We start from the raw sequence: 23,265 nt of genomic DNA, 5'->3' as shown, positions 1-23,265 counted from the left end.
GTTCATTTAAAATTTAGCATACTCCCCTCCAAAAGTGACTTCTTTTGAGGAAGAGAGAATTATATAATTGACTACATTTCTACTAGTAAACATACAGTCAAATCTCACAACTAAGTAATTAGTTGTGCTTGACATAGATCTTTTTTAATGAATGCTGATATATATTTTAACACTTCAATATGATGTAGCATAGGCCCATAACAAACCCTTTTAAAAAGAACTTTTATTAAAAAAAAAGGTTTAAATGAACCAGACTAGGAAATAACACTGGAATTCTACCCTGCCCTCATTTTAAATGGTTTCAGGGATAGCCTAGTTTGAATTCTGCTTTTCCCAAATCAAATTCGTCACCACTGATTATCTCCCCAATGTGGCATTTTGTTCCTACCACGGTTTTTAGTCTAGGTAAAATCCTACAAAAAGGAAGGAAAGTATGTACACTGCTCTTGCATGATGAATGCTTCTGGTTACCCAGCAGTCCTTAAATAAGCCATTTTAATCTTTTCTAGGAGACAACCCATGGATGGAAACAGATTGACACAGCTTGGAGCCAGCGTTGTGCCGAGCCTCACGTGTGCCAAGTGCTGATTCTTTGGCAAGCATGTTTCAGGGGCATGTGCCTCTCCTTTTGGGTGTAATTGTCCATGAGCATGTGATTAGCCTGCCCCGGAGAGCCACAGTGTCCCTCAGAGTAGACAGAATATTTTCTCCACCAGTATCCCAGTTTGATGTTCCCACCCCAACCAGATCCACAGAAACTATTACCACCCCCGCCCCTGTAAAGGACATTTTTTTAAAAATAAAGAGAATGTAGAAGTGTGAAGACCAAAGTCAAAGAACAGAAAGAAAAAAAGTTTACAAATATTTTTTCTTATTTTTGCAAAATGTCCACAAAATTGGTTTTGAATTACGCACACAACACACATAAGTATAGTTTTGAACCTACTACTTACTTGAATTCTATCTCCAAAGGGTTAAAATAAAAAGCAACAGGGTGTTTATGCAAACCGTACAAGACCCGATGTGGAGGGCTCTCGGCACAGAGCTCCACCCTGCACACTGCCCCTTTTGCAAGAAGGGAAGAAGGTCCCCTTGTCTTCTTCTCTTTGCAGTTCGTCTTCTGACACAACATGGAGGTGAGTGAGCATTCACTCTCCTGTCATCCTGATCGAGGCTGGAAAGCCCTGCAATGGCTGTGGAATCCACTCACTGCTGTGGAGACCAGAGTATCTTTGCTCACAATTCTTTTTCTCTTTGATACCATGGATGAGACTAACTTCAGATGCGGCGGTATTTTCAACTTTACAAATTCCTAGTGCAGTGGGCAGCCTGCACACGGGAAAGGTTCAACTAACCATGAATGAATAAAATGGAACCAGTAATGACAGAAACATACTAGCAGTGAGTTTTTTCTTAAAATATGTACTTATCCTATAATGAATCAGAAATTTCGTAACAAATAACAATGGCTAACAATGATCACTGAGTTTTCAGTATGTGAGGGAGCCTATGATTTTTCCATCTTCAAAACCATTCTAGATCTAGGCATTCAGAATTCCAGTCAATATATTACTCCCTGAAAGCAATACTTAACACAATATATTTCCACTACAGTAAAATAAACTGGACAATTCCTCAGAGCACTGTATAAACGGATGTGGCCTAATATAAATTCACCACTTAGGAGTTATGTCGTTTAACCTTGATAATATTAACATCTGTGATTCATAACTGGAACTGAGGAAAGTGGACCCCAGATGCAGCATGAGCTGAACAAGCACCTACTTCCAGGAGCCTTTACCAGGCAATTAGTGCACGTTCAGCACCATGGACAGACCTCCATGGGCGTGACCTTTCTCTTGAGACTCCATGTTTCATAGGACACCAGTTGTTACCTCCTTAATATTTATCTCGCTGTGGACACGCTGCTCCACGGCTGATGGCGATTTTCCAAGCATGACTAGTCTACCTTCCTAAACACATCCTTCATAAGAGCCCTGCATGGAAAGTGGACCTATGAGCTTTACAGGGCACTTGAGGAAGGGGACCGGCCCCAAGGGAAGGGCAGCTCTGCCTCGCTCAGATCAAGCATTTGCCTCACCTCGTTGAGAGACTCTATGCTTGCCTCATGGCAAGCTCAGCATGTTGTGGAGAGCAAAGCTGTAAAAAACTCTATTGTGGACGCCCACACCTACGACATGGAAGTGCCAGCCTGCCATAGGAAGTATTCAAGGCCACGTGGTAATAAGGTGCAGAAGTTGGTTCATGCACTCAAAACCTGTGTTCTTAACAAGTCTCTCTCTCCCTTAGGCCCCCATCTCTCCATCAGTAAAATCAGAATAATAATATTACAGTATTGACAATAATAACAATAATGCCAGCCCACACTAACACGAGGGGAGAGATGATGCATATGCAAGCCTTTGTTAAACTGTCATTTAGCCACCTCCTGGTCCTTCACAACCCCAAGCAGTAGTGAACACCTTCCCCAGTGTCTTTCAGCTTGAAATGACTTCTTTCAATTCTGGTATAAAAATGCCAGCTGTACTTCTAAGTCCAATTGAAAGCTGTTCCCTGTGTGAAACTGTCACTGATCCTTCAGACCTAATTTAAACTGACTTCAGAGCCCATGTTCTTGTTGCATTTATACCTTTCTTTTGAACACTTTCTTGCTTGCTGTGTTTTCCTATTTATGTCTATGACTATCTTCCCAACTGGATTACAACCTTGTTCAACATATGAATCATATTTTAATTGTCTCTGTATCTCCATCACCTAGGAGAATTCCAATTCATGGCTCATAGTCAGTGAATGTTCAAGAAATAAATGCATGACTATTAGAGCTTATACCTTTGTTGGGGGTCCTAACTATAAGAATAAAATCACAAATAACAGAAGACAGTAGCTTATAAAAGCTAAATGAGTGCTTAACACACCATCTGTTACTCAGTAGGTGATTGATAACTTCTGCTAACCTGATTTTAGATATTTTGAAACAGTTTCAATAATCTAGAAAAAACTAAGGCATTATTACTTCTTATAAATACACACACACACACACACACACACACACACACACACAGTACTGAAGAGAATGAAAACAAGTCACAAAATCAGAAAAATAAAATGTTTGCAAAACATGTTAAAGGACTGGTATCCAAGGAATTCTTAAAACTCAACAAGAACACAAGCCAATTCAGAAATGTGCAAAAGACCTGAACAAACACCTCACCAAAGAATGCACACTGATGGTAAATACATACTATGAAAAGATGCCAACATCATATACAGAGCTACTTTGGAAGACAGCCTGGTAGTTTCTTGCAAAGCTAAGCATACTCTTACCATAGGATCCAGCAATTACACTCCTTGGTATTTGCCTAAATAAGCTAAAAACTTATGTCCACACAAAAACCTGCACACATATGTTTTCAGGAGCTTTATTTAAAATTGAAAAAACCTGGAAACAACCAAATGGATAGGTGATGGATAGGTGATGGGAGGGACACAAGGTGATGGATAGGTGATGGATAAATAAACTTCAATAGGTGATGGATAAACTGTGCTGCATCCAGACAATGGCTATTACTCAACACTAAAGAGAAATGAGTTATCAAGCCATAAAAAGACATGGAGGAAATGTAAATGCATCTCATTAAATGAAAGAAGCCAGTCTGAGAAGGCTACACACTGATTCCAAATCTATGACATTCTGGAAAAGGCAAACTATGGAGACAGGAAAAGGATCGATCAGTGGTTGTCAGGGTTGGGTGAAGGGAGGGATGAACAGGTGGAGCCCACAGGGTTTTAGGGCAGTGAGACCACTCTGCATGATACTTTAATGGTGGATACGGGTCTTCATACATTTGTCCAAACCCATGGAATGAACACCAAGAGTGACCCTAATGTAAACTATGGGCTTTAGACAATAATATTGTATCAGTGCTGGTTCATCACTTGTAACAAGATGCACACCAATGCAGGATGTTCAAATAAAGAAAACTTGTGGCACCTGAGTGGCACAGTTGGTTAAGCGTCTTTTTATTCTGGTTCAGGTCATGATCTCACAGTTTGTGGGACTGAGCCCTGCGTTGGGCTCTGTGCTGAAAGAGTGGAGCCTGCTTGGGATTCTCTCTCCCTCTCTCTCTGTCCCTCCCCACCCTGTGTTGTGTGTGTGTGTGTGTGTGTGTGTGTGTGTGTGTGTGTCTGTCTGTCTCTCTCTCTCTCAAAATAAATCAATAAACAAACATGAAACAAAAATAAGAAGAAGTGGATGTTGGGGGGATAGGTAGAAACTGCACTTTCCGCTCAATCTTTCCATAAATCTAAAACTGCTCTTGAGAAGAGTCTATTAATTTTAAAAACCAGTGCCAGCTGTTCTTACTATCATTATTAATATTATTCAGGACGAACAGATGTTCTGAAGTAGGAGAAAATCCCTGATGAGCCAGCATGTGGACAGGGCTGGCAAGGTGAAAACCTAGACTCATCCCCATTTCAAAGTTCAGGAAAAGGTGGACAGAGGGTCACCTGCCCAAGGACCCAGTGGGATTCAAATTGATGTAGGCTTGACCTTCAAGTGCAAATTCACCCCCTGAGTGGGTAGCGGCCAAGAAGAGTGCTGTGTGACAACTGCCTCTGGGTTTGTGAATGAGTCTGCTGTGTGAGGAGATGGGGAAATGGTCATGAGCCCACGTTTATCATGTGGGAAGAACCACCCAAGCAGATGTGTGTGGCACTCGCCTTTTGTGGAGGAGGCAGTTCTGAGACATCGAATCATCCAAGATAGCAAAGCAGCCGCTATGTGAGGCCAACCTCTCCACAGAGACAGCCGAGCAAAAATCTGAAAGGTTCACGAGACCATTTTTAGGACACAGCTCAAATGTGAAATTCCAGCATGTTTCCCAATAAAGTTGGCACAACAACGGTCAGCTCTCACGTGAGCACGCGAGTCAATGCTGCCATCATGATTACGCTGGGATGAGTGGAAGGGGCCCAAGAGGGACAGTGTTTATCCAGAGCCTCAAGCCTGGAAAACAGAGGAGCCAAGGGCTGAACCTGGATCGAATGACCTTCTACTAAAAGTGTAATATCGCAATGACACTCACAACCCAGATCGTGAGTGGCTTCACAGCAGAGGCCCTACCACCACCACCGCCACCACCGTCACCTGGCTCCCAAAAGCCATGGCAGCCACAGCACAGCCACATCCTAAGACCAGTTCTTACTGAGTGTGATGGCAGAGCTGTGCCCCCAGTTTATGTGCTGAAGCCTTAATCGCAGCCCCCTAGAATGGGACCTGGCGTGGGAACAGGTCTTTGCAGATGTAACTGGTTAAGATGAGCGTCCATCCATTGACTTGTGTCTGCATAAAGTGAGGAGTGTGGAGGCAGTCGCACAGGGAGCGCACCGGGTAAAGATGTAGGGATGATGCCCCCACACACCAAGGACACCAGCAACCCTGGAAGCTGGGAGGGAGCTCGCTCCACTGACACCTTGATGGTGGCCTTTGAGCCTCCAGAATGTGTGTCGCTCAAGCCTGCTGTCTGTGGTGCTGTTATGGCCACCCCAGGAAGTTAGCACACCAAGGGGGAATGGCCTCTAATGGCAAGGAGGGGCTACCATTTATTTCCCCACATCTACCAACTGCTCAGAAGGAGGAGACAACAGAGCTTCCAAAACGCATCCCAAGTAAAAGCTGGAGGCTGGGGGAGGGGGGGCACACACAGTTCTGCACCCCTCACCGACAGGGAGGGCTTGTGGGCAGCCAGCTGTCTGCACAGGGGCCAGCAGGTGCGGGATGTTCAGTCCACCTGCAGGTTTTCAAGAGAGCACTTCTGTTAAAACCTCCTCCTACCTTTTGCTCTTTGTAGGAAACACTTCTCCTCTTCAAGAGGTGCACTTCAGATCAGTCCTCAAGCCACTCTCTGGAGGAGCCCCACAAGGCCGCAAATAAGGACTTGGCCCAGACCCTCCTCTTGGGTAGTTTATAAAGGTGTAAGTGCCAGACGCGGAGTGCTGGGGGGTCAGGGACCAGCCTCTGCCTCCAAAAAGCACTTACAAAGTAAGACTGAAGGTCCCCAGAGCTCATTTACCTCTAACGCGCCCCTCTGACTCCACTGGTGTGCAGAGCTCCTGCTGTTTATACAAACTTCTGTCCCCTCCCCCACAGGAGACGAGATGGAACAGTAGGGGGACGGGCAAAGGACAACGTGTGGCTGGGTCACACGTGCCACAAAACCCACAGGAACATGTGCTCCGCCGGGCAGGAGGAGACCGCCTAGAAACCGCTCCCAGCCTCCAGAGAGTCAGGGGCAGGCCCCCCCAGGCCACCTGTGGCACCACACACGCCGGCCGGGGCAGTTCCCGTGGAACATCCCACTTCAGTGCCCCTTCCCACGAACACTTCAGCAAGGTGACCCGACTGATAAACTAGGCCAGAAATTCCCCCGAAGTTTGCACAGCCCTCTCATCTGAAAAAGACTCCTCTCTTTGCCACGCCCACCAGGATGCATGGCCTTTTCTTGCTAAACCCTGGGTCTTTTCCTAAAGGGAGGATGTCTTTCGGGTCTGAGGGCATCAGTGGAGAGCAGCAGAGGAGTGACAGGTGTCCAATGACACAGCCACAAGGATATGCTTGGCCTCTGAGGCCCCCAGTCACCCAGCCACAGGGTAATGGCTATGGGGGGGTGGGGGTGGGGGGCGCCCATGTGCTTCTCACATGCAATGGACCAGAGCACGGCTTTGCCATTCTGAGTCCACACAGGATCCCAGTGACAACCCATTGGTCACTGGAGGCGGAGGTCCCTTTGCTCGAGAGAGTTGAACCTTCTCAGGTGGAAATGGACCAAGACAATTTAATCCCCAAGAATGAACCAGATGACATCTCAAAAATCACCCCGCGCCTTACTTATCTGATTACCACAAGGACAAGCGCGAGGAACCTCTCCTTCCTTTCCCAAAAGCCGCCTGCTGACCATCCCCCGTGGAGTCAGCAGCAGATCCAACAGGACAGCTCTTTCCAGCAAAGGGGGTCCCGGGAGCAGACACTTGGCCTGGTTTCCTCGTGGTGAGGGCGTCAAGGCACAGGGACATGGGGCCAGGAGCCACGGGCTGGCCTTGAAGTGGAGGGGGGCTCTCACCCACCCCCCTACCACGCCACATTTCTGACGTTCAGCAGGCAAACTGCGGGCAAATGGTGAACGATGCAGGCCAGAAAAATGCCCCCTTTCCTGCGTCCTGTGACAGCCAATCCCAACTATGGATCTGGGTGCACTCGTGTTCACCCTGAAGGGTGACTGTGTGGGTGATAACTAGAGCTCCATGTGGCAGACGATGAAACCTTTCCGCATGCACAGAAGGTAACGGGTCTAGGTAAACCTGGTGCTCTCAGGATTAGTAACTACGTGTGTGGGGTCCACGTAGGCACAAGGCTTGTGGGAGCCGTCTGCCCGAGGAACAGTTCCAGCTACTCCACAAACTGGCCTGCAGGTACCACACACGGGCCCACGTCCCACCACCTCCTCCAAGGAAAGAAGACACTGCAGCTGTCTGCAGTGAGGGGACAACAAACAAAAGATCTTTAGGGAACTGAGACGTAACACATGCACGGTCCTCAATTCTGAGCTCAGGGGCCAATGTTCACCTGCTTCTGAGCCACTTACTCCCATCTACAGATTCTAGCACTGGTATAAAAATGTTTTTATTATAGAAATTTCTATAAACAAAGGTCTCATAATCTCCGTGGTCATTAGAAGGAAATACACTTTAAAGTGATGATTTCTTGATTGCATTAGCTAAAAAACTGTACAATTCCACACAATTCAATAAAGCAGATGATGTGGCTATTTTTTTTAATATCCGTTATGGCTTTTAGAATTTTTGATATTCATGGTAACATTTAGAAGGGAATGTGAATTGACACAGCTCAAAGGCAGGAGAGAAAAGTGATCTGGGATGTTTTTCTAGGGTTTCTACTCAAGAATTGTTTTGGAAGGCTGAAAACCCACCTTGAAAGTGGGTATTGCCTTAACTCAAAATAACGGCTTTGTTATTGGCCTCAACTGTGGACTTCTCCCTCCTTAGGTAACGTAAGCGTCTTTCTGTGATGATCCTGATGATATGAGCTCAGAGGTTCAAGTGGAGAGTGATAATTAATGGAACAGGATTAAAAGTCATAATGTGTCACACACAGAAACTCCCTAATTGAATTAATACTGCAACAGCACATTCCCTGAGAAATCACTGCCACTCAGCCAGCAGAGAACACCTTCCAGACAGCTTGCTGGTGCTTCCGCGGCTGTTTTCCTTCATCTCCAGCACATGCCTAACACACGCCGTCGGTCACCTTACACGTGTGACATCAGAAGCCAAGATTCCCTGCGCTGGCCGGAGCCTGCTGGTGCAGACCGTGTGTGTGTTCTGATGCACTGTTTATGACAATCCCTCTTCTCCAAGACGGCACAAGGGCTAGGACGTTTGTTGGCTCTGATATGTTGCCCGAAGGAAGGCAAGGAGAAGTCACATCGGCGCACCTGCTCAGACACACTGGGCACCCAGCTGGTGGAGGCTGGGGCCCACCCTGGAGCGATCCCTGGGGAAGCCTGAATATTAACGAGGACTCTGGAGTTCAGCTTTGAAAAACACTCCTACGTTTGAGGACACAAACGTTGATTTCAGTACATCGGGTGGGCACTGGGCGAAAGCGTGTGGGACACTCCCGGCAACGAAGGCTTAATAGTGATGTGGACGGAGACTATTACAGCAGGCTGTTTCCTCTCAAAACTGACACATACCACACAGGTCATACAGGAAATGGAGAGGAGGAGGAGAGAGCACGAATAGGCACCTGGGACCGTCTCCTCTGGACATCGCTGTTCTCCAGTCCGAGCACCTGCGCCACCTGCCTGGGCCGCAGCAACGGCACGACCTGAACGGTAGCACGGCACCTCGAGGATCCCACCCCCCGCCTGTGTGGCTCCCAGCAGCCATTCCTGCCCTCAGCACCCATGCAAGCGCGCAGACGGACGGGTGTCCTGCACCCCAGCAGGAATCGACACCTCCCTGCCGGGTCCACACCTAGCTCCCTGTGCCCACATGCCTGCCACCTCATTTGGCTTCTGGAAGAACATCAGAAGAGCACCCCGCTTCTTTGAAGAATCCCTTCCTTGGTTAAATACGTGGGTGATTCACTGAAGTCTGCATGTATATGGAAGATGAATAAGGAAAACATATCTAAAGTACACGCACACGCACACACCTGGAGCCTGTATGCCACACACTGTCCTAGAAGGCTGGGAAATGTTCAAAGTTCTTTAAAGAGGGATGAATTTTAAAATTGGAATAGGTGCAAAAGGAGGTGGAATAAGAGGAACGGGAAAACGAGACGCAGTGAGGAGGGAACAGGACGCTTGTGGCTCTATTTGTGGAAAGCGCCTGACGGGGAAGAGAATCTGAGGGGCTCCTTCCTTGCGCACATCCAGGAGCAAATGTTCTGCTGAATCGGATCCTGGACGACTCATGCTTGGCCCACGTGATGCCCTGCGGCCTCCAGAAGCAGCCGCAGGTGGGTCAGAGAGGGCAGGGCGGAGCCTCCCACGCCCACCCACAGAGAAGGGGTGTCACTGGGAAAGTCAAGGGCAGTGGAGCTTGAGCAGAGCACTTACTTGTGTTAGATTTCTCCAGGCTTCAAGCAAAGGAGTGGATGCTTCTCTTCCCCGCCAGGAGAAGGTGATGGGTGGGTTCAGTTAGTGCTGGCTTGCTCCAGAAGATGACAGCTGTATCATCACACAAAAGCTGAACTGGAGACCACTGCTCATCACCCCCTCCACCTCTGCTGTGCAGCTGGGCCACGGGCAGTGGAAAATGGAGGCCATGCACGGCCAGCCCACGGTGCCCGTGAGAAGGCACTGTGCCTCGCATGCAGACCCACCAGGATGCTCGTCGCGTGAATGACATCCTGACCTTGACTTCCCCTGCAATGCACTGTCTGCTAGAGTGTCTGTGATGATTTTAGAGGCGTCCCTCTGAATATCAGCTGAATTGCAAAGGGGTGCCCACGGTCCTTGGTGCCGGGACAGCGCACTTCAACACTGAGCGGCGGGTCCCGGCTCCTGGGAGTGATGGCACACAGTTCCGCCCGGCCTGGCCCGTCGCGAGCTGCAGAACCGTTCCCCTCGCAGGAAAGGTCAAAGCCATCCTTCCTGGGATCACGTCTGTTCACTCACCCTGACCTCAGCTGGGGGGACCAGGGGGAAGACAGTTACAGGCTAAGTTCCCCCAGCCCCCATTTCCTTTCCTGTGAATGAAGGGAAATTGAAACAAGAGAAGAGACTTGTGCCTTTTCCTCCAGACTTTTGTTCAGACTGTGAGGAACCAGAGCCAGAGTACAGAGCACAGCCTCAGCCTGCCCTCCGGCCATCTCCACGGCTCACCAGGGACACGAGCCTAAAGGCCACGTCTTCACCGCAGATTTGCAGGGTTCCTGCCAGCAGTGGGTGGCAGGGGAGGGATCGCCCCCCATGCTGGCGGAGAATCCACACGGCTTCGTCCACAGCAGAGCACGCTCTGCCCCGTGGCTGGGCTCGTTCCCCCGTCGCTGGGACTTCTCAGCCCCATTTTTGCAGTGTTGTGTCTCCTCCCTGGAATCTATCACCAGTTAAGGAGGAAGGGGAGGCTCTCCCCAGGAGCCCTGAAACCACCTCCAGTAAGTCACCTCCTCCCCCAAATCAAGGACACAACCCAGCAGGAAGGCCAAGGGAAGGACTGTGTGGGTGCAGAGGCAAGACAGGAACCAGCTCATGACATGAAGTGATTTCAGGAAGAAGCTTCTGGATTTGCAAAGAGTACCGGAACAGGCACAGGGTCAGAAAGACACATTATCGAGTACAAGAAGAAAACCTCTGCAAAACTAAATGTGTGTCTATTGTACTTCGACTTGAAAACCCTTGCTTCCTTCCCACGGCTACAACTGCGTGTGTGTGCATGTGAATATGTGTGTGTACATGTGAGGTATGCATGCACGTGTGTGTGGATAGGAGGTGTGTGCATGTGTATGTGTGTGTGCGTGTGTGAGGCATGTGTGTATGTGTGCATGTCAGATGTGTGCATGTTTGGGTACAGGTGAGGTGTGTGTGTGCATGTGAGGTGTGTGTATGTGGGTGTGCATGTGTGTGCGTGCGCATGTGAGATATGTTCATCCGCGTGTGTGTGAATGTGCACGTGAGGTGTGTGTATACGCATGTGTGTGTGCGTGTGTGTGTGCATATGAGGTGGGAGGTCAGTCTGGCAAAGAGGCTGCCCAGCCAAGGTCACGTCTTCCCTGAATGCTGGTGGGCTCCCACTCAATCCTACATAAATACCGAAAGCGCCACATCACACGCCGTGCCCTCGGGCAGCACTTGGCACTAACCAAGCAGCAGTGAGTGGAGAGCTGGTCGTTCCCGTATTGATCATATTTACGGTACATAGTAGCCTATTAAATGTAAGGCTCAAAATATGACACATCGCTATGCACGAACGGCGGTGTTTTTAACAAAAGACAGGGCCATGGCGAAAAAACAGTAAACCTGCAGGGAGGAGAGAATGAGGCTCGGTGTCTCTCCAACACTTTGATCCCATCATTGTCTCTCTAACGAAACTCCAAGTCCACAGTCACTTAGCCTCACCTTCCCCAGTCCCTCCAGCTCCAACAGGCTGGAAGATGGACCGCGTTCTTCTCCGTCCTTTGTGGACCCTCATCTGGACAGACAAGCCTGGGGGCTGGGAAGGGGGTGTGGACAGTGTCTGGGAGGCCGGCGCGTGCTGGGAGGGGGGCTTCCCGCCATCCCGGCGGGGGCAGGGTCCCCATGCGCCCTGCTTTCTGTGTCCTCTGCTCACCTGCGTGCCCACACCAGCCTCCCCCCGTCCCCACGTCACCACCCTCCATCAGCAGGGACAAACCAGCACAGCGTCCGGAGACGGAACTACTGCTGCCCAGTGATAAAACATTAGGCCGATCGAAGGGGCCTTGGTTTTCTTGTCTGCAAAATGGGCACGGGCACAGGGGTGGGCAGGACTCGTGGGTTAGCAGCTGGGTGACAGCGCAGCATGACTTTGCCATCTCGGGATGGTCCTCCCACAGCCACGCATGGCCCCACTGCCCTGTCCACGAGACGCAGTGCCCCCGAGGATGGACCCCACACACGTCACCTCCCCTGACGAAGGCGCTAGCTGGCCTGTGACAACTGAGGAACCCTGATTCACCAGAAATCCCACACTGATGGGGCTGAGCTGGCTGCTGTGACCTGACTCTCAGCGGGCATCCCGTCCTGAACCCTCACTTCTGCATCATGGAGAATACTGAGGGGAGCATCTCGGCCGTCTGGATTGACACCTCTGGCAGGACACGGAGACGGTGTGTGGTCCAGCACACCCAGAAGGTCAACAGAGAGAGGCCCCATCAGAGCCATCCACCCGCTGTGGACAGGACAGAATGGTAAGGGGCGAGACGTGACGAGCCCAACGTAACCGCCACACAAAGGCTGGCGTGGGGCATGGGGCGTGATGCAGAAGCGACGGAACCACGGAGCTACTGTCGAGAGAGGCTGGTGCGGTCGAAGCAAAAGAAGTTTGCACGTTTCACAGGCTACAGAGTGGATGGCGCGTGTGGGGGCAGAGCTCACCACGGCCCGATCGGGACCTGCCAGGGACAGTCCCCTCCCTCCCCCTGCAGCCGCTGCAGACAGCAGCTACCCCAAACCAGCTGACCTGCAGCCTTCCCAGCGGCGGGGACACAGCACGCCACACGTGCGGCCTGAAGGCGAGGTGGGGTGTGTGTCCTTCCCCACTCCATCCTGACGGGGAGCCAACGCACAGAGGCGGGCCCCTGGGCAACCCCAACTGCAACCGCGGGGAACACCGCCTGCACACAACACCCATGGGAGCCTTTGAGGCGGATGCGACACCCCAGCCGAGCCCGCCCGCCTGCCCCTCTGGGTTCTCAGGAAGGAACCCCACAAGGCGCCACCCTTTACTCAGACCAGGAGGACGGCTGACAGTCTGCAAAAGTGCAGAAGTCTGGGTTCCCTGGGGAACCCTGTGAAAGCACTTGGGGGCTCGGATAACAAAGACTCTGTAGGAACAATCAGGTCCTTAAGAGGAGAGCCAGGATGGAGACAGAGGGCGGTCTGTCTGAATCTGGAAAGTGTCTGTGAGTGTCTGTGGGGCAATTAGATAAAGACAAGGCAGACTCGAAATCCTTCCCATGATCCCCCGTGCACGTCGTAATTAATGAGAGGAGCGTTCTTAAGGCACGGGACTGCAACCCCCAGAAGCCCTCCTCCCCTGCCACCAGATTTAGAAGCAAAATGCTTCATGGAGTTCGATAAATGACAGAAACAGAAGATTCCTGCCAAAATACGTCGCTCTCCCTGAATGCAGTGCGTTTTTAACAAACCTATGTGGACAAGAAGGCCATTTCACAATTAGTTTTCTCTAAATAGAAATGTTGACTTTTTTCCTGAGGCGAGTCAGATGAAGATTGCTAATTTTACTACCAGTGATTATCCCGAAATAATCACGAATAAGATAATGACCCCACGATCAAATTTCTGGCAACTGCTGTATCTTTGAAAATAACTTCCTGAGTCAGAGTTTCAGACGCAAGCCTTGCTGAGCACTGGCTATGTGCACAGGTGCCAGGAATGAGTAACTTTGCGTTTTAAATGCAAAGGGTGCAGAAAGGAAGCCCCGGGTAGCATGTGGATGTGTGTTTATTCAGAAATACCCTGTACGTGTTGTGCACGCTGTGTGGAGGTGTCTACTTTCAACTCAAGGCCCACACACACCACGAAGACGGTGAATCCATAGCACGCTTTAGAACTTCCTTCCGCACCTCCTGGGGCGCGTGCAGGGCTGTCCCGGGCGCTCAGCCCCTACTGCCCCATAGCTGGGGTCTCTAAACGCGGTGCGTGGACGTGTGTGCAGGTGCGTGCGTGGTCATTTTATTCCCCCTAATAGGCATTTGTGCCACTGCAGCATACGGAGGCTGAAAGGAGAGAGGAGATGTTCTCCGAGAACCGTCCATGCGGCTGGCGTCGCAGCAACCACATCCCAGCTGCACTGACACTGTATTTTCTGGAGACTGTCAGTCTAATCCACTAATGCAAAGACTCACTCACTTAAGAAAGCTACCAGATTAAACAGTATTGAAATACAAGTGACATTGCTTTGGAAAACAGAAAGTGCTTTGAGGTTATTGATGCTGGTTTAATAAAATCAGAGTGGAGAACTAAAGCTTCTCTGCCAAAGCACACTACCCCCAAACGGCACTCAAGTTGGGGAAGATCTGATGCGGTCACCTTTAGGGAACTGGGCGTCCATCTCGCAGTGACGTGTTTCCAATCTGAACACCGCTACATGGCTTATTTTTAGGTTATTCGCTGTTGCCTTAGCCGTAAATAAATTGAAGCAAGTTGTTTAAAAATGCGGTATTCGATGCTTGCAAAAACTTACTGGATTAGCGCCAAGGATGGGCCAGGGTCAGGCTGGGCAATCTCCTCAGCCCCGGGCAGCCGTCTGCTCTCCCTGACTGAGACCTTCCCCCCGGTGCAGCCACTGCCAGTGAGAGCCCCGCTTCCTTGCTGTGTCCGGGGGAAGCGTTCCACCCTGCGTGCGAAGCCCCCGTGCAGTGACGAGTGGTCCTGGGCAACTACCTGTTGCTAAGTACAGCATGAGTCACAAAGCCAGGGAAGTCCCACTGATGGGTTCTCTTGTCTGAACAAATTAAAGGGCACGAAATCTTCCACATAACACGAAGTCTGAGCTTTGGGGGCAGAATTATGAATGAAGAAGTCAACATTCACCTACATGTGGGCAAACCAGTAACATCTGAGTGGACATGCTCAGTTCTGTAGGGAGTATAACACCCACAGAGTAGGCGTCGTGGTCATTTATGAGAGGAACTTTCAAAACCAGCTACTGCCTCATGCCCGAGTTAATAACATACCCTTTATGGACGCTCTCTTTCACTAGGAAGGAGCCGGCCCCTACTATTTAGAGGTGTGCGCGTTTCTGCACAAGGTAAAGAAAGCACATAAAAAAAATGCTAGCAAAGCAGGACAAGAAACAGAAGCAGCAGCAGCCCCCTCAGGGGACAGCTCGAGCCGCCCGCTCAACGCGCTCGAGGCACGTAGTCCCCTGGCTACAAAGTTCCCTCTGGCGAAGCCTCCTCGGGGGTCAGGGCAGGAGGCCCAGGGGCCCGCAGGGACCCCGGTCAGAGCGCGTGCCCGGGGGCCTCCTCGAAAACCTCAGCAATTCCCACCACGGTCCAACGCCGTCACCTCTGAGCGGACGCGGGACCGCTACCTGCTCGGCACTAAACGCCGGAGTCTCCTGCCTTTGAAGAGGTTTCGGTTTTCATGGCACGCAGGGCAGCTGCCTAGCACCTCCCGGAAAGCTCTCTCCTTCTCTTCCAGCCCATTGAATGCAGCTGGTAAGCGGCACAGACCCTCGCTGCGCTAGGCATCACAAAGGAAGCTGTCTTCACAGGCTTCCTTCTCCCCCTCGCTTGCACACGAACGCACGGGTGTTAACAACCACAGGTCCCTGGATTCGCTCATTCCCAAAGGGGCGCTGAACCAGCGGCGAGACCGATGCGTCCTTGCTGTCATAAACAGGGGCGACCAGAGTAGTTCCTGCATTACAAAGTGCTCTGGGGCTCAGCCACGACGGGAATAATGGGTACCTGGAGACTGAACTCGCGCTCTAGGATTACAGCGGTGTAGTTGTGGACTGCTGGGCGAGACCTTTCCCCCACACCCTCCGTGCCAATTAAGACGCTCCCGGGATGGCAGCGACTGTGTCCCCAGCTGCTGCCGGCACGGCAGCCGAGAGACAGGAGCATTTTACTTATAAAGGCAGGTGCAGCCCGGGGCCCGGAGGGAGGGCAGTGAAAAGCCGTGGTGCGAAGTACGGAGAGGCGAGCCGCTCCCGGAGGTGAGCCACCACATCCGTGCAAGCACACAGCCAGGCAGGAAAAGTAAGAAATGAGTCATCCTGGACTTACCGAGGCAGGGTTCCCGCTGCTCTGCTGGCCGCATCCAAATGCAAACAGCAGGCGGCTTCTCAGCAAACGGGGAGACGTGCGCTCGGAGAAAAGGTCCGAAATCGCCGCCACGGGAGAAGGCCAGAGGCGACGGAGTGTGTGTCCGGGGACCCGGCCAGTCACAGCCGGGGCTGGCCGGCCACAGGGCTCTGCCAGACAAGTGCACTGCAGCACGGTGGCCTAGGGTTGCAATGCATGTCCCATATATTCAGGCATAACAGAAAACACGGATCTGGAGTGCTCTGCATGTGGATGTGGGGGCCGCCTGGCACACAGCAGCAGAGGGAGGCTCTCTGCTCCTAACGGAATTAGCCACGGAGATGGACGCCTTAATTCCATGCAGTGCTATCCCCCAGGATATCAATTACAGAAAGCAGGTGCCTCTATCTCCTGTTTTTTCAGATAAATGTCTATAATCTCATTTCACAAATGATCCCTATTTAGACAGGAGCCACCTATTGTGATGATATCATTTGCTCTAGTAGCCATAAATGGACAACTTCCTAGGGAGCGTCACTGCTCTGGCGACACGGGTCTTTATAAACGTGAGCGTGCGTGGCGTTCGGAGGCCCGTCCGCCAGGCAGCTTCTACTCCTGACGCGGAATGCTCCCCATCTCCAAAGTTATAGCAGGAGAGGAGAGCCTCCCCTCAAATGGCTTGTGTGCCTCTGGCCACCTCCTCCCGGGGGACAGTGCCAGTTCTGGCAGGGAGGGGAGGGGTGGGCGTGGGAGGGGGCATACCGGCACCTGTCTGTCACACGACCCCTCCACCCACCTCCACGACAGCCCCCGACAGAGAGGAATGGGCCACTTTCCGCTGCAGCAAAGGTCTGGGCCCCGTGGCCGGTGCCCTTTAAGGCACCGGGGCCGTGTCCTGCTTGGACACACCTCACCCTCCGAAACTCCAGTCAGAGGTGGGATCGAAACCCGGAGAGGTAGTGTCCAGGGAGGCTGAGACCCCTCCAGGATCCATGCACGGAGACGATGTCACTAAAGCCGGGTTCCCACCCCGCCAAGCGGCTGTCGGGGAGCGTGTGGAATCGCCCCTGAGAGACTATTTATAAAAACCTTCGGCTTCGTCATCACGTGTGCCCACAAAGAGAGGATGGCAAGAATCCAGTGCAAAGGAAGATGCCCGAAGCTGAGTGGCCACGTGGAGATAGTAAGGGAGACGTTCAGGCAGATTTCATGATACAATCTCCCGAGATTTCCCCTGCACTACTCTGGAGACAGGGACAGGGCAGCGGGAGAAGACAGGGTTTGCACCACACTGTTCACCGTTAATAAGACTGATTAGTGAATGAAGACCTCAGGTTTACTAAATTACACCAGCATATCACTGCAAAACGTCCCACGGGCCAGCGTGGATGCTCTCGGGTGCCAGGGGTTTCTGTCAGCACGAGTCCTGACCAACTCCCAACCCAAGTCTCCAGGGATGGAGACGGAGTGAGCCTGCGGTGGGCCTGCCTGTGCCCCCGGGAGGCAGCGCTGAGGGTCCCACAACACAGGGGTGTCCATGATGCCGAGTAGGATTACAGGATTACCCAAGTGGATCAGGACTGAGCCTCCTTCCCAAACGAGTGAACCCCCAGTAAGCGAACCCCACCAGAGTCTGCTCCAGCAACGTGCCAGGATGCCTCAAGGAGCAGCAGCGTGGGGCCTGACCTCGGCGCGTTTCTGGAGCCTACATCCAGAGCCGGGAGAGCCCTGCAGACAGAGGGCGGCCTCCACGGCTTACTGACGTGTCGACTGAATCACCCTGCGGGGACATCACCTGTACCACTGGGAGGGCTGGACAGCGTCCCCCAAATCTACGTCCACCTGGCCCTCAGAATGTGGCCTTATTTGGAAGTAGGGTCTCTACAAATGTAATTAAGGATCTTGAGATCCAGTCACTGTGTATTAAAATCCACTGTGCACTACATGCCATGGCAAGCAGGTGGGCATCCTTCCTAGGGAAGAGAGGACACAGAGAGGAAGGGACAAGCCAGGGGAAGGGAAAGCCTGGTCCTCCCCCGGGGCCTCAGCAGGAAGCAGAGCCGCCCACACTGTGACCCCTGCCTTCAAATGCACCCATAGGAAACATCTGTGGTTCTCAGTCCCAAGTCCCAGCCTTGTTAGGGCAGCCCCAGGAAATGAAGGCAGCCGCGTATGTCCTGAAAACACTCCCAGTGTTTACCCTGCAGCCGGTTCCTGACCCAGAGCCTTGATCGCTGATGTCCTGGGGGGGACTCTGCAAGCCCAGGCCCGGGACCCCACAATGGAAGCTGCCCCCTGGATCACCAGAGGTCCCAGCAGCTCTGCCGGCTGTCCAGCTGTCTTCCCCGCCATCTTGCTGGCCCCCCAAAGCCTGTAAACACCTTTGAAAACTCCCACTTTGCATACAAGCGATTTATGTTGCTAATGCCAACAGAATCATCGTGACCCGTGGTCCCTGTACCTGTGTCCGCCAAGCCCCTATGTCCCCACCGGTTACAGAGGCGAGTCCACAGCTCCTACATCAGCACAGGGAAGCACGTGGCACTCAGGTGAGGGTCTGCAGCCCACTCCCGATGACACACACAGAGGGCACATCACATGCTGGGACAGTGGTGCAGATGAGGAAGCAGACAAATGCTGTGGCTCTGTGGACAGCACGGCCTGAGCTGCGCAGCCACTCACCCGCAAAGTTTCTACAGTACTCTGTGAATGTGTCTTCTCTTCCACGTGATTTTCTTAATCCCATTTCCTTTTCTCTAGCTCACTGTATCGTAAGAAAACAGAGCATATGATATATACAGCACACAAAATATGTGTTCATCGGCTGTTATTATCAAGGCTTCTGGTCAATAGTGAAATGCTAGTAGTTACATTTTGGAGGAGTCAAAGCTGTATGTGGGTTTTCGAATGCACAGGGGCTGGTACCCCAGCCTGCGCACTGATCAAGGGTCAGCAGACGTCTGCCCACAGGCTGAAGTGGGAGGGCCAGGGCAGCTGGCAGGGCAGCCTTTGGGGCCAACGCTGGGACCACAGGAGATGGGGTGGAGGGAACATCACAGGGTGACAGATCGCCCCCAGAAGCAGATGGAGACAGGGGTCGAGGACGGGAGGGGAGTGTCCCAGGTATCTCGGGGCTGGTCAGGGCCCAGCCCGGGGCACAGGGAGCCCTGTGGCAGTCCCTCCACAGGACAGGAGCTCTGTGTGTGTCCTCAGAAGGAGAGGCTGTCTTGAGTGAGGCCGTTGACTGCCAAACGAAGGCTCGCCGCAATGGATTTGTAGTTTCCGACTTTATTAGCGCTTTTGGGGTAGACGCAGGTGGGATCGTTACCACGGGAAACGGGCGTCCAGCTGTGTTAGGTCACCTGCATGCGGCACAGCCAAGTCTGAGGAGGGGTCCTTAACTGCCACGTCTAAGGCCATACGATCTTACATATTGTCCGAACACCGAGCTTTGTCACAAGGGACTAAGGCACTGTCATCAAGACCCAGGTCAAGGACAGGTCGAACCCCTGCACATGAGGACTAGGAAAGTCCGTGTTACCATGCCCTCTCCATCAGCGTGGACTCGCCTTGATGGAGCACACATGGCCACCAGGTTGTGCCAATGCCACCCGAGACGTGAGAACGGCCGTCCAGACGGACGTGCGGAGAACGGTGCCCACGGACCCAACTGGATTTCATAACCTAATGTGGGCCACACTGCCAGTCTGTGGCGTGTGGCTAGGCTGGGGCCTGTGTTGGCCAGCACTCTCCAGAGACACAGAGCTGGCAGAGAGAGACAGAGATGTGGGGATAAGAAGAACAGATTTGTTACAGGAAGGGCTCACGTGGTTATGGACGCCTGGAAGTCCCACTGACCACATCTGCAGATGGAGAAGTCAGCCCGAGTCTGACGGCCTGGGAGCCATGGGGGGCGGGGTGCGGGGGGGGGGGCAGGACAAGGTGGATGCTGCCCCTTCCTCTATGTTTCAGTCCTATACAGGCCCCCAGCAGGTGGGAGGCCAGGGAGGCTTCCTCCGCACAGACCACCGATTCCGGCACTGGTTTTTCACAGACACTGCACAGCAGGCCCAGAAACACGGTCTCACCAGCAAGCCCGGTCCCAGGCAAGGTGACCCATGAATCGAGCTTCACGGGTCCATTCAGGAAGTCAGGCCTATTCCCTAGCTAGGAGGAAACAGCAACCACCTTGGACAGCACCAGCTACATTCCAAAAGGAGGGATTTAACAAAACACCAGAATGACACCCATAGCCAGTCAGTTAAGCCAATGCCCCAGGGCAGCCTGCGCCAGAGTCACTCCCTGGCCCCACGGGACCCTGACCGTGCACACAGAGAAGCTATGTGTGCAGCTCTGTCCTCTCAAAACTGCCACGGTTACCCAGAGCACGCCCTCCCTGGACTTCCCTCCACAACCACACACTCTGGAGCTTTACGCCCGAGTCCTCACGAGGAGCCAAGGACCCAGAACTGGGAGAGCAGCGAGACTGGCTGCTTGTACCTCTTCTGCTTCTCCAGCCTCCAGCAGCAAAGCGTCACAAGTACTGCGTTTCACCCCATTAAATGAGAGGTTATCTTTCCTTCTGTTTCCTGTGTAGTGCACGTTAACCCCTGGTGTTAGTATCAACCGCATGGTCACAATTCTCGAAGATGAAAGGACACCAGCCGTCTGCAAACCAATGTCACTCAGAGCCAATCAGACCAGAGGCTGTGCTGTGCGTGGCCCCAGCCACCACCCCCAGGGCTCTGCTGGTATTCAGAACAGAGATGCCTCATCTTCTTTCAGAGAGAGACACAGGCCGGCTAGCAAGTTATGGAGACAACAGAGACACTGTGGAGTTTTGAGGCACGTCACTTATGTCCACAGAAGGGAAGACTGGGCCATCAATGATTACACTCTTGTCTACACAACGGTCATGACGGACGACAGTTCAGCCAAACTGAAAACAAAGGCAGAGCCGGGACCTCTGGGTTAACGCGAACCTCCACCCAGATCACCCCGTGAGGGTTCGAACCGTAACTTATTCCTGTTGTCCAGTCAGCTCTGCCAGCGCAAACCGCTGACTTCGATCTGTCTTCCTGCACGTATGCCCACGGGGGACTCTGCAGCTCCCGGGTGAAGACCTGCACAGGCCCGAAGGTGAAAGTCTGCAGTGATAATGTCACAACTCCAAGGCACTGTCCCGGTGCAGACACAGCTCCGGCAGCCACTTATCACACGGGATCTGGACGATGCTCCCAGGCTCACGAGTTCTCAGCTTCAACAATCACATCATTCGCCTCTTCAAGGGGATTTGTCCTCATGACATTTTACCTCCACGCTCTGGTCGTCTTCAGTAGAAAACGGAGGCACAAAGGATTAGTCAGGGATTACAGTTCACCTCCTAGGTACCGTCGGGCGTCACGGCACAGCCAACATCGGCACAGGATTTCTGAGCTACGGGGGCTGGGCCCCGTCAGAGCTCAGTACTTCTGGAGGGCCTGTCTGCCACGCTCCACTGGACTCCAAATTCAGTGTCAACTCCAGCACAACACTCGCAAGACTCCCACCGTCAAAGCCGGGGCGGCGGGGGGCGGCAAGGGTGCTCAGCGACCTGGAGGCCGCTGCGTCATGCACGTGGGGGTCCTGCTCACTGGGAGAAATGCAATTCTTTTCCCCAGCTTGGAAACAAGATCTATTTGGAAATGGTAACATAAGTAGGAAGTGATCATCTTAATGGCATCTATAAAACAAGTTTTCTTTATCTGGGGGAAAAAAAAAAACAATAGCCTTCACAACACGGTTATTTCTCGGGTGTTAAATCGCCAGCACCAATTTAACTCTGCTAGCACTATAGCAAATGGAGAACAAAGAATAACTCCTTGAAGTACATATCAAGACACAAGAAGATCCTAAAATTAAAACAAGAAAAATAAATACACACACACACACACACACACACACACAAAACAGGATGGGGCGCCTGGGTGGCTCAGTCGGTGAAGCATCCAACTTCAGCTCAGGTCATGATCTCACAGTCCGTGAGTTTGAGCCCCGCGTCGGGCTCTGTGCTGACAGCTCGGAGCCTGAAGCCTGCTTCAGATTCTGTCTCCCTCTCTCTCTGCCCCTCCCCTACTTGCGCTCTCTCTCTCTCTCTCTCAAAAATAAATAAACATTAAAAAAAAATTTTTTTTAAACAAGAGGAAAGGATAATGAGAGACAGCTGTAGTGGGCAGAAGAAGGAAGGACAGACGGAGGCCCCAGAGCCCCGTCCCCTCCTTAGGCACGGGGGTAGTTGAGTTAAATAAAACTCAAATGTACAGACTCACAGGAGTGACCCATAGGGCCTCTTGTAAAATGATTCCACATAACACATTTGATTGAAGCCACTTAATCAAAAAATTGTAACGCAACACAGTACGGGTAGATTTTCTTAAAACATGAATTCGAGTTTTTTTAAAACCTCTAATGTTCTAACAAGCTGCCTGAGGAAGCGACTGCATTGTGATGAACACTCCCTCCTGGCCGGAGCAGAGCCCATGTGCCCCCAGGGCCCCAATGCCAGCTATCGGCTCACCAGGATCACACCAACCGGCACCCTTGCCCCTGACCTTGAAATATGAAGGAACTTAGGTCCGCGGAGAGTAAGTATTTCACCTAAACCCAGGATGTGAGAGTCTGGACTCAAACCCGATTGTGTGAGACTCTGGTGCCATCCCCCCCGAGCCCCCCTCAGTGGAGCACTGGGACTGTGGCCGGCCAAAGGCGAGAACCAAAAAGGGGGTTTCTAAGGGTTGTAGGAGAATATTTGGCGTAGGGAAGAGTTTTGACAGGAATGTCTGCCAACAGGACTATTAAATAATGCATTACGGAATCTTAGCAGTGAGTACAAAGTGGAAAAGTATATTATGTGACTCGAAAACTAAACCAGATAAAGCCCTAACACATCATGGGTGCAAGAGCTGGGCCGTGTCACATTCTACGTGGGGAAGAGGAGACTCCGAGAGAACGGACGACTCTAAATCACCACGCTTACGGCTGAAGAAAGAGAGACACTGGTTTGCCAGGGCAGCAAGCTGAAGTCCTCGATAGCTCACCGTCCTCTGCCTGCCCTGAAACCCCCATCAGTCCCTGACGCCAGGAGAGCCGCCCTGTGCCCACAGACTGCCAGAGCCCCATCAGGTGGCAGGCCTGGTCCGCGAGCCCCTCAGTGAGCCCCATCA

At 52.0% G+C, this 23,265-nt stretch overlaps 1 protein-coding gene across 6 annotated transcripts in view; it reads right to left on the bottom strand.

Annotated features, from left to right (window-relative positions):
- DLGAP2 (DLG associated protein 2) overlaps positions 1-23,265 on the bottom strand; it is a 786,292-nt gene that overhangs the window by 478,982 nt on the left and 284,045 nt on the right. Inside the window, exon 1 of one of the 6 annotated variants that reach the window (XM_045451310.1) lies at positions 16,046-16,466. The exons of 4 other annotated variants lie outside the window; for them this stretch is intronic. In XM_045451310.1, coding sequence (XP_045307266.1) covers positions 16,046-16,079 — 34 coding nt within the window. In that variant the 5' untranslated portion in view covers positions 16,080-16,466. Of the gene's footprint in view, positions 1-16,045; positions 16,467-23,265 lie in introns of those variants that run through there. One more of the 6 variants, XM_045451349.1, reaches the window with a different exon arrangement.

The sequence above is a fragment of the Leopardus geoffroyi genome, chromosome B1 (genome assembly GCF_018350155.1).
Source record: "Leopardus geoffroyi isolate Oge1 chromosome B1, O.geoffroyi_Oge1_pat1.0, whole genome shotgun sequence".
Lineage (NCBI taxonomy): Eukaryota > Metazoa > Chordata > Mammalia > Carnivora > Felidae > Leopardus > Leopardus geoffroyi.
The sequence above is the reverse complement of the archived record's forward strand: the minus strand, read 5'-3'. Positions and strand labels throughout refer to the sequence as shown.